At 43.1% G+C, this 11,123-nt stretch overlaps 1 protein-coding gene and 1 long non-coding RNA gene across 5 annotated transcripts; one reads left to right on the top strand and one right to left on the bottom strand.

Moving 5' to 3' along the window:
- Positions 1–911: 911 nt before the first annotated feature.
- LOC104926148 (neurogenic differentiation factor 2) lies at positions 912–5,163 on the bottom strand. 2 transcript variants are annotated; one of them, XM_010739944.3, is made up of 2 exons: positions 4,669–5,163; positions 912–2,276 (listed from the first exon to the last, which is right to left on the bottom strand). In XM_010739944.3, the coding sequence occupies exons 1-2, from the start codon at positions 4,947–4,949 to the stop codon at positions 1,205–1,207; spliced, it is 1,353 nt and encodes a 450-aa protein (XP_010738246.3). In that variant the 5' UTR covers positions 4,950–5,163; the 3' UTR covers positions 912–1,204. The 2 variants fall into 2 exon arrangements, with proteins under 2 accessions (XP_010738246.3, XP_019114254.2); XM_019258709.2 differs by lacking the exon at positions 4,669–5,163 and adding an exon at positions 3,820–4,590.
- Positions 5,164–5,244: 81 nt separating this feature from the next.
- On the top strand, positions 5,245–10,579 carry LOC113746993 (uncharacterized). Of its 3 annotated transcripts, none has more exons than XR_003463272.1 (4): positions 5,245–5,545; positions 8,440–8,541; positions 8,902–9,007; positions 10,142–10,579. It is a non-coding gene; the product is annotated as an uncharacterized LOC113746993 (long non-coding RNA). The 3 variants fall into 3 exon arrangements; XR_003463271.1 differs by lacking the exon at positions 5,245–5,545 and adding an exon at positions 6,081–7,975; XR_003463273.1 differs by lacking the exons at positions 5,245–5,545; positions 8,902–9,007 and adding an exon at positions 6,081–7,975.
- Positions 10,580–11,123: the final 544 nt, after the last annotated feature.

Below are 11,123 nucleotides of genomic sequence, written 5' to 3'. Positions count from 1 at the left end.
CATTTCCATAGACTATTAACATTAATTACAAAAAACAACACAATAAATACGTGCAGCAATAATAATAATAATAATAATTAATAATAATAATAATAATATAATAATAATAATAATAATAATAATAATGTAGTCAACATAGCATTACAAATGAAAAAGAAAATATTAAACCAAAATTTTATTTCAAATCAAAATACAGTGCAATGACTCAGTTAGAATAAAAAAGCAATATGAATAAATAATAGTAAAAAAGAAAATATGAAAAATGTCTGATTTCATTGTATTTTGATGATTGTTTTGGAAGTCAAACCATTTCATTGGCCAGCCTAGCCATGTCGCTAGGTGTTAATTCCAAAGTGTGTGTCCAATGTGTGTGTATGTGTGTGTGTGTGTGTGTGTGTGTGTGTGTGTGTGTGTGTATGTGTGTGTGTGTGTGTGTGTGTGTGTGTGTGTAGGTGTGTGTTTGTGCGCACCTGTGTGTGCAGCAACAGTGCTGATGAAACATACAGTGTCTTCCTGGGCCTTGTTGCCTCTCTCTCCCTCTGCGGTCTCGTTGGGTTTTGCATAGACGCGAAACGACTGATTTGCTGGAGAACAGCTTTTCTTTTTTCTTTTCTTTTAAACATCCCAACTAGCACATTTTTTTTTAATCGGTTCAGCATTTCCCTCTGTATTTCTTTAGATTAATTTATTTCCGTACGTACAGGCGAGTAAATGTGATTTGCATTAGCTTGTTCATTGATTTATTTCTAATTTCATATGATTAGAAAATCAAGTTGTAGCTGTAGCCAGTGATGTAGTGGTAAATAAATAAGTGGGTAAACTTTGACTTTCAGCCATCAAAATGCAAACAACCACCGATACAAACACAAATAACACTTTAAAAACATTAATATTTTGAAATTCTCTTATTGTCATAGGTCTTGATATGATTTGTTTAATCAAATTTCTTTTTAGAGAATTCAGCTTAAAAAGCTGCCAGATTGCGCGACATAGGATTGTGGGTTAGGTGGATTGTCTTCCACTACATCCCTGACTAGAGCAAAAGAAAAAAGAAATAAATAAGACGGAATAAATGAAAGAAAAACACTAATTACGACGAGTGATTAACATCTCTCTAGAATGCCTAAATTCTGGCAGGTACGCTTGTCAAAAAGTGTGCCGTTCGATTGTTGATTGCAAGGGGACGCACGATAGGTTTCTAATTTTAATTGTGAAAAAACGCATTCAGTTCATCATACACGGGGGCCCGTTCGTGGTGTAAGTGCATGTCGTGGTAAGGCAGGACGTTTTCAGAGTGAATGCCGCTCCGGGCCCCCGAGGAGCCAAACACCAGGTTGTGGGCCCCGGTGGGTCTTGAGCCAGGCAGGCCGGAGTAATGCATAGAGTAGTGATACCCCTTCTCATTTTCGGGGGATGCAGAGCCTTGGTGCTTCAGGGAAAAGTTGCCATTGATGCACAGGGGCGGGCTGAGGGGCCCCTCATACTCGGGGCTGTTATACTCAGGGGATCCGCTCCCACCGTACAGAGAGTCGTAAGTCGAGCAGTAGCCGTGCGTCCTCAGCGGATGCGAGTTCGAACCCGGCTGGCAGTGGGGGCTGGAGAGGCGCGCACACTGGTATGGGTAGGAATGCATGGAAAAGGAGCCAGAGCCGTACCTTCCCCCATCCTGACACTGCTGCTCGGTTAAGAAGTTACGGGAGTTAAGCTGCAGGCATCCCGCCACCAGGTTTGTTGTGGGCTGGGAGAGCCCCTTGCACAGCGTCTGGACGTAGGACACAAGATCGGGCCTTTTTCCATTGCGCAATATCTCCGACAGGGCCCAGATATAGTTTTTGGCCAACCGCAGCGTTTCAATTTTGGACAGTTTTTGCGTTTTGGAGTAGCAGGGCACAACTTTACGCAAATTGTCGAGCGCAGAGTTCAGGTCATGCATGCGGGTCCGCTCCCGTGCGTTGGCCTTTACCCGCCGCAACTTTGAGCGCTCGATTCGAGCCGGAGTCATTTTGCGCTTCTTGGGGCCCCTTTTCTTGGGCCTGTCTCCCTCTGTATCCTCTCCGTCGTCGTCCTCCTCATCTACCCCTTCGTCCTCATCGTCTTCTCCGGCATGCTCAGATTGCGTCCGGCTGTCCCCTCTCAGTTCAGATTCATCCATATCATCCTGTTCATCCTCTTTCATCTTGGAATCCTCCCCATCGCTTTCCTCCGCCCAGCCGGAGTATTTCTGCACATCGGGAAGCAGTGAGGGGTCACTGAAAAGCCTCGTCAACATTGTGGCTCTGGAGGGAAGAGAAAGGGAAATCGAAAATGAGGCCTTACAAGCACAGGACACACACACACACACACACACACATAGTGTCTGTGTGGATGTAGAACAAGAAAACATTTCTATCATGTTTTCATAGAAGAAAAAAAACTCGAGGTTAAACGCACCATTGCGCACGTCACCATAAACATCAAAATATTGAGCCTATATTCGAGGTTCAGCTGAAGACATATTGATACCAAGGCTGATTTTGTTATAAAATGCACCTGAGTCGTCATTATCACCTAAAGAACAAATAGTGTAAATTTTGTGGAAATAATAAAAAGAGAGAAATCAGCGTTCAAAGCTTCGCGCTGGGTTACAGCCAGACGGATCCCCATTTAATTCCCTGCTGTCATCCTTGTGCCCTGTCGCGTCCTCTCGCAGCGGGTCCCAGCGGCAGGGGCCACATTACAGGTCCCATGGGGGCCCCCACTTTCACTCCTCCTGACGCCCATATACACTCCTGGCTGCATTCCAGCACTATTCATCCACACCATACACCTCTCCACAGAGGAGGCAAAGGAGATTTTATTTAATTGTTAGGCTGTAGCTCCGTTTAAAAGTCACGCTGATTATTAAATTAAGGCTTGGAGACATATCCTAACTCAAGCTGTAAAAAGGCTTTGAGAGCAGTCATTTTAATATCATGGCCTGTTAAAAAGAAACAAGAGGAATTATGGAAAAAAACAAAACAAAGTATGATATAAAAACTTTTTGAAAAATATAATAACAATAATAATAATAATTTTCTGATAAAACTGCCCGTAAAATATTTCAAAAAATAACGAACTACAATTTAACTATTATTAAAAAGCTGAAAAAAAATATTATGTGACCAAATTGAGAAAAAATAATTCATCTAAAATAAAGAAATTAACTGATCAGCCTACCACTTGATTAGTAAGTGCAGTCCCATCCCAGAAAAAAAAGGGCTACAGAGAGACGAGCTGATCTTTGACAGCTTCAATAAGCCTCCATTGGCTTACTCCCTAACATGTTTCACTTCCCTTCTATTATTATAGTGCAGCAGCAGATAGACTTGCAGCCCCTGGTAAGGTAGGCTGTGATGGTTGGTTAATTATCTCGGGGGGTGTGCCAGGGGCAAAATCTAGTTTTTAAATCTCAGGCTCAGGAGGTTTGCTCAATTAGAAGAAGAAAAAACACAACAACGTTTAATTAACAGACCATGCAGCTTACACGAAATAGATTTCACACATAATTCAGTATGCACGAGTGCTTGATTTCAAAGCACTTTTTTTGTAGTCGGCGATAACCCTTTGCAGATGGAAATCGCTTGTATCCTTTTAGACCTCGTTAAATATAAAAACACAACTCGCGAAACACAATTATCCAATTACGCAAAAATAAAAAATAAAAAACCCCCTCAGCAATAGCCCCGCTGTTACTGTGCTTTAAACAATGTTATGTAGAGATGGATTGTTGAAGATAAAACTAGACAAACAGAGATAAATCATGTTGCACACTGCCTGTCACAGTCAATGGCGTTGTCCCACCCTTTCATTTGCTCCGAGATTGAACGTGAAAATCATCGACAAAATCATCAATAAATCTTCCATTAATCTCGAGGACGTCCTTCGCTGGGGGGAAACTGTACTGATTTCAAAATCTCCCACAAATATTATTATCTTGCACACACATTGTCTTTTGTTTCTCTGATTCAGGGTCCAGACGCAGGAATCTCTAAATCGAATTAGTGTCCGATATGATCTATTTACAGCACTGCTGTAAAGGGGGGGGTACTCCAAATCCTCAGGACTGCTCCTCGTAAATGATCCTGGAGGAGCGAAATCGGGAGACGGGAGAGACGTTTGCCTTTTTTTTTTTTTTTTTTGACTCGATCTTGGTATTTGATCTTAGCTCTTTATAATCCAGGTAGATTTGGATGTCAAAAGTTGAAGGGCACGCAGAGGGAGAACGGGGCGGTGAGGAGGTATTTGTGCAAGCGCGCTCATACGGAAATCTAATCAAACGACAGACATGGAAATGCCTGGTTTACCCTTTTATGACATTTTTCTTTTTTTGTTAGGATAGATGTCATCGCCAGATTTAATAGCGTACATGCCAGAGCAAAGTCACAGACACAGAGGGCGACTATACATGAGATTATCATATGGATTCATGCCAGTAGATTAAAAACTGTAAGCGGTAATGGTGCTTTAAATCACTAAAATACTCCAATGACAGCACATTAGAACTATATAACATCTTACATTAATATACATCTGTTCATCTTTTTTTTTGATTAGATTAATTTTCTCCTCCATTTTGCGCGGACACTTCAGCATCCAGCTATTTTTTATTTTTTTATATTCCGCTATGTTGTTGTTTATGTTCCAACTTACCTCTGCTCGAGCTCTTCACAAGGGGTGGGAAGAAGGAAAAAAAAAAGGCGCTTGAGTTTCAGACCATCTTCAGGGACCGCACGAGTGAGCGGACCAACGCTCCCTGTCAGTGTATGGGTGCAGGCAGCGCGCGGCTTTCTTCCTCTGGCACGGACGGGTTGTTTAGGGGTGCTTCTCTCCCTGCGCGCGCACTCCAATAACCGGAGCTTGTGAACGAACGTGCGTCTTGGCGTCTCTGTGTGTATATGTGTGAGTGATTGAGCATGTATGCATGCATGCATGCATGTGTGCGTGCGTGTGTGTGTGTGAGAGAGAGAGAGAGAGAGAGTGTGTGTGTGTGAGTGAGTGCGCGTGTGGCAACCGTGAGCTACCGGGGACGGGGTTACATACCAGTTAAGGCTGTGATGCCAGCGCCCATATGGCTGGCACGTCACCGGCAAGAGCCATCACATGAGAGCCCGGTGATTGACATGCGCCCGCATTCGGAGAGATTTGCCCGCGGGGGAGAGAGACACGGGGAGAGAGAGGGAGAGAGAGAGAGAGAGAGAGAGAGAGAAGGAGGAGGTAGGAGGTGGTGGTGGAGGAGGAGGAGGAGGTGGAGGAGGGCTTCGCCATCTGTCACCGCGCTAGAGCTCACACAGCCAGAAAAAAAAGAAGGAGCAAAAACAGAAGAGAGAGGGAGAAAAAATAAAATGGTGGAACAACAAAACCCATCATTGTTGACCTGTGCTGCTGCTGCTTCAAGGGATGTAGGCTATCCTTTGTAATCAAACCTGAGAATTCTTCTCATTCACCTGCCAACTCACTAGTCATTGTTTAAAGCAATTGAGAAGGAGCTGCACAGATATGCCAGCAGTCACCACGATGAAGAAAGGAGGTAAATATACAATTAAGTATAGTCAGGTCAACATATATGTTAACTCCCAATAAGAATGTTATTTTGATTATCCCTCAGGGTCACCCATGAAGTGTCTGAGCCATGATATTATAGTGAAGTGACAATACAGTGATGATCCCAAGAATAATTTTAATTATTCTTTTTAACAATTACCCTTTTTAAAAGACTTTATTCTAATGTAGAAGTTTTCAGATTAAACAATGATACTGTTTGGACAATATTCAAAAATAACATCAATGAACTCTTCAGCTAATGGAAGGTGGGTAAACTGGGTTTAGTTCCAGGGTCTACCCTCCATCACATCTTTGGTTCAGAAGCAGGGCAGGGGTAGGAGGATGGGGCTGCATTATAAGTGCATTAAGGCGGTGGAACAGAAGGCATATTGTTTATTTATTTACCTAATTGGATCAAATTATGCTTCAATGTATTCAGAGGAACGACAACCAAAACCAGTTGTGATTTGTTCTGACTCTTGTGGGTACAACCCGGGCACAGATGACCCACTTGCCAAAGCTGCAAATGAGTATGATTAAAAGGTATAATATTACATAGACTTCTGCTGCATACATAGTGTGTGTGTGTGTGTGTGTGTGTGTGTGTGTGTGTGTGTGGAGACTGGTGCTCATGTTGTTAAATGACAAGATCAAATGCTTACTGGTTGCTGTGTCCGAATGTGTGAGGTTTGCCAGAGCTGCTGCTGGTGTTTCCAGCATTCAGTGCTGATCGAGGGGCGCCTGCAGGGGTGAGCATCAGAGAGAGGGAAAGAGACATATAGACACAGTGAGAGAGAAAGAGTGAGACCCAGGTGTGCGGGCCCACTAGGGATGTATGAAAAATGAGCAGGAAGGGGGGTGTAGCTGTAGATGACAGGGAATTGGTGCTGGTAGAAGCTGGCAGCGGTGCCCAAGATTTAGGAGGAGGCATGTTGGCACATCAGCAGCATTGATGCAAGAATTCCTTGCCACCAGCATCCTGGTCCCTTTAGCATGTTTGCTTTCCTGCATTGTGTCCATCCCAAATCTGAGATCTCTCTATTTAGCAGACATTAGTGGAGTTAATGTGGGAGAAATGAGCTCTATGACCACCAAGTCCAACTTGGCACAAAGACACCCACCGGACTGAGGAAACAGGGACTTGGAAGCTGAGAAATAGCTGATAGAAGCTCATCATGTCCTTGGGCCGAGATCACCCCTACATCTCCTCCGCAGCCACAACCGAGGGAGTGTTTTGGGGGTTTCGGGGTCATCCCTGGGGTCACTAGTAGTGTGGCAGCTGTGGCTAGGGAGTCGTGATGCCGCACATTCACTAATGTGTCTCATCCCTTATGGGATGAGGGGATGGTAACCTGGCACTACCCCAAACCATGGTGGGGTGATTGTGACAGTGTGTGTTTGTGTGTGTAAAGGGGGAGTAGAGGGGCATCTAGCTTCACTGCCAGCCAAATCGGTGCCCTATCATACCTCAGCTGTGCTGAGCAGGGAGGAGATGCAAGGGCTACGGCCACAGGGTGGTTGAAGGGGGTGGGGGCTGATGCTTCTCAACAAGTCCAAAACAACCTTCAGGTCACCTTGCCAAAATAAATGCTAAATGTCAACAATGTGGCTTTAGCCAGCACCGGGTTAGAGGCATCTCCAATCATGCAGGCTTTGATCTGATATTGAAACCCCAGAGTAGAGCTTGTTTGGAATTATGATATTTTAGAGTGACTTTGCCAGCCATTTGTTTATGGATTAGTCTTAAGTAAGGGCCACCTGCTATGCTTTTTCATAGGCTAAATGCATGTAATCAAAATGCAATATTAAAGCCCTTTCCCTTTAAGATATCAAATTCTCCATCACTCTTTTTCCTCTATGGTCAAATGACATCCAATAGCCTTTCAAAGTCATCAAGCCACACCTCCCTCCATACCTTTGTCATTCTCCCCCTCCCTTCCTCCTTTTCTCACTGTCAGACATGTGAGGTGATGACCTGCACTTCACTTGTCTTTCTGGAAGAAGTGCAAACTTCTGCTGGCACAAATATGAAATACAGCACACACACACACACACACACACACACACAGACCCTTCCACCCCCACCAGACTCCCGAACCCCATCTGCACTCTCCTCTCTCCAGCCCCCTAATTGCATATGCACAAATGCAAATGCCTATTAATTAATTACTTGACTAATTAGTGCAGTGGTATTTTAGAGCGATAAATCAAGTGGAGATGGGGCCGAGGACGGTGGGGCAGGAGGAGGGCTGCACGGAGCATCAACAATGAACCCACACCAGAGGGAGTGCTCCTATTGTACAAGTCCTGTGTGTGACTGGGAGTGTGCGGTGAAGAGGATGTGCACACTGCTGGAGCTTCTGAAGTGAAGCACTGTTTAAAAATGCTGAAGAGCCTGAAGAGGTGACTGAGTGAGGTGAGTGATCTTTGCCCAAGGAAGTGAGAAAGGTAGAGAGAGAGAGCAGAAGAAATTTAGGTTGCATGTGAGATATGACCTCTGCTCTACCAACTGTGTTGTTTCCTGGCACGTGGCCAAGTTTGGAGGCTCGTTGCACCTATTTTCACAAAGGAGAAAGCATCAGCTGCATATGACTGCTCCTACTGATGCATATTTATACTGATATTGTAAACCTTGTATAATAGTTCAATGAGCATAACAGTTGGCATCGTTTACGCAGTGATACTGATGTGATAATTGTGGCATCTGTGATTGGGAGGTGAATAATTCTGGCAGCCGTGGTAAATTGTGTATCTGCCTATGGGTGTGTGGGTGTTTGTATGTGTGTGTGTGTGTGTGTGGCTGTAGGTGTGCCAGGCCCCCACCATAGGTACCCATGGAGATCTCCGGACTGAAATATTCATTCTTGTTTGCTCGCCCAGACAGTGTGGTCCTAATTGCAGCATCAGAAAGCTCCACCTCTCCCTCTCGTCTGACTTGGCTGCAGTGGAGACAAACCTCATCTGGGAGCAGGATGCCTCTGTGTAAGTATGTGTATGTAGGTGTGTGTGTGCGTGTGTGTGCACTTGTACATCCATCCTCCTTACTAAGGAGTGGAACTGGGGTTTTTTTAGATTTGTGCTTGGCTCACGCTTCCCTCACTTTCTCACTCATTCACAAACACGATGCACAAAAGCACATTTTCGAAAAGGGGTTTGTGTCATCAGTCTGTCAAATTCATTCAATTTAATTTGGCTGCATGTCACATTTTCCACTTATTTCAGCTTCCCTTCATGCCACATTCACTCTGCTTGTGTTGAAGTTGGTTGACTATTGATCTGTCTGTCTGTCTGTCTGTCTGTCTGTCTGTCTGTCTGTCTGTCTGTCTGTCTGTCTGTCCACAGGGTGTGTGTGTGTGAAGCTCTGGAGTTTTTCATCAGTTCCCGTGCCAACCCAACCCGTGCCTGGCCAAGCTGAACCATCTTGTGGGATTTTTGGCTTTTAATTATAGTAAGAGAGGATTAATTATGGCAGTGGAAACAAGGGGCCATGCATTATTGATGCTATGAGTGAAGGGCTGGAGGGGGTAGAGGGTGCTAATTAAATCACTGCCCTACTGCCATGTCCTCCTCTGTCTCTGCCTCCACCATGTCTTCCACCTGCTACATCTCCAACACCCCACTCCACTTTACTCTTCACACCCACCCACACGTATACACTCACATTAATTGTCCCTTACACAAACACTCATATCTCTCTGTTGTCATTTTTAATGTTTATATTTGTTTTTCTCTCTGTCTGGCTCTTAATTTTTTTACACAGGTCTAACTCCCTGAAATCTCCAAATGAAAGTCTAAAAAGTCTTTCACCCATCAAACTATCCTTACTCTTTTTTCTTTTTTTTGCACATCAATTTAGTTTTTCCTACACCTTCTTGTTTCTCAGTCATGTATCAGAAGATTTTCTCTCTTGGCTTGCATCCTGCCACATCTTGTCTACTGGTATTATTCAATGTTCCTCATTGGTGACACATTTTCTTTCATCCGAAATGAGCACCTTAGTTTTAATTTCAACCCTCTCTTGGAAAGCTCTTTGCAGCCAATCAAGGATGAGCCTTTATAAGAGCCAAATGTAACAAAAGGCTGCCATCTACTGGAATGTATTTATAATTATCACTTTTATCATGTCCATACAGCCAATGACCAGGTATATACTCAAAAATGCAATTCTGGTTAACATTAAACTGACCAAAATAAATTGTAAAATATAAAAAGAAGAAGAAAAAGAAAAAAAGGCAAGCAAACAATTTATAGGAAGTTAATAAACTGTTTAAAAAAAAGAATGAAGAAAGTGAGGATAAGCGGTTACAGATAATGTATGTATGTGTGTGTGTATATTTTATAGTGTCCTTTCACAAGTTCAGTGTTTACTTCTTCCTGATGCTATATGTACTTTTCTAATTTCAGGTCTGGCTTTTAAACAGGACTGTGAATGTAGCTTGTGCTCATTTCTTTACTGTGCCCTTATCCTGTGAGATATTAATATTATAAAGTTTATATCTTTTTTATTTTTATCTCCCATCCCTCCTTTTTTTCTTATATCTCTTTGTTCCTTATTCCTATTATTCTCTCTCTAAATTCTCAGGGATTATCCCATCACGCGCTGTGTTGTTCCAACACATTCCAGATGGATATTGATTCCCTGGTGTCTGACGTTGCAATGATACAACAAGCTGAGGAGGTAATCCTCTTTCTCTCCCTCTGTTTTCTGTCATATTTTGTATGTACAGTGCTCAGTGCACCATTTTTAGCCAGTATCACAGAGGGGACCTAGTGGTTTAAAAACCCTCATTTGATCAGACAATCTGCAATCTGGCTTCAAGTGAAACATCCACCATGCAAAAATAGTATTTCAAAACGTTACAGTCCTAGATTGCAAAGTTCTTGTTTAAATACAACAACAACAACAAAGTATGTACATGAAAGATAAAATAAGAGAAATAAACACAAGTAAGAGTATTAAAAAGCCCAGGAACAAACTAAAACAACAGGAAGATAGTAAAATTCCTTCAAGAAAAAAAAAAATCTGACAAATTTTATGAATTTTTATAGCTGTGTCTGACCTCTGGATGGGGGCAAAAAGAACATAATAATAAATCGTAATTACACCAACAGGACAGCAGATGGTGCACATACATCCTTCATCACCACCACAGTGCAAAACAACTTTAGCTGGGACTGAAAATGCTGGCCAGTGCAGCTTTTCCAGGTGTATGTGAGAATGACTATTCATGTGAACAGGACCTGTTTATTGTGTGATGGTATGTTATATAACTGAATGGAGGGGGATGAGTGCAGAGTCAAGTGAGGTGTTGACTGACAGGCAGCGCCTCTCTGCGCCCCTCAACAGAATTACTGGGACACCTGCTACGCCAGTACAAAGCCTCTCTGTGATCCTGATTAATGGAATATCTCACCTTTTACAGTGAGGTTTGTCCCTGAAATCCCATGTGAAGGTATCAGCTTATTACTGCCAGAGCACCTGGCAGGTAGAGAGAATTAGGTAGAATGAATAGAGGGGTCTGGGAGGAGACTCTAATAATAATATCTTTAAGATTTATCTCTCC

The sequence above is a fragment of the Larimichthys crocea genome, chromosome XII (assembly GCF_000972845.2).
Source record: "Larimichthys crocea isolate SSNF chromosome XII, L_crocea_2.0, whole genome shotgun sequence".
NCBI lineage: Eukaryota > Metazoa > Chordata > Actinopteri > Sciaenidae > Larimichthys > Larimichthys crocea.
Note: the sequence above shows the minus strand (reverse complement) of the source record. Positions and strands in the feature narration are given on the sequence as shown.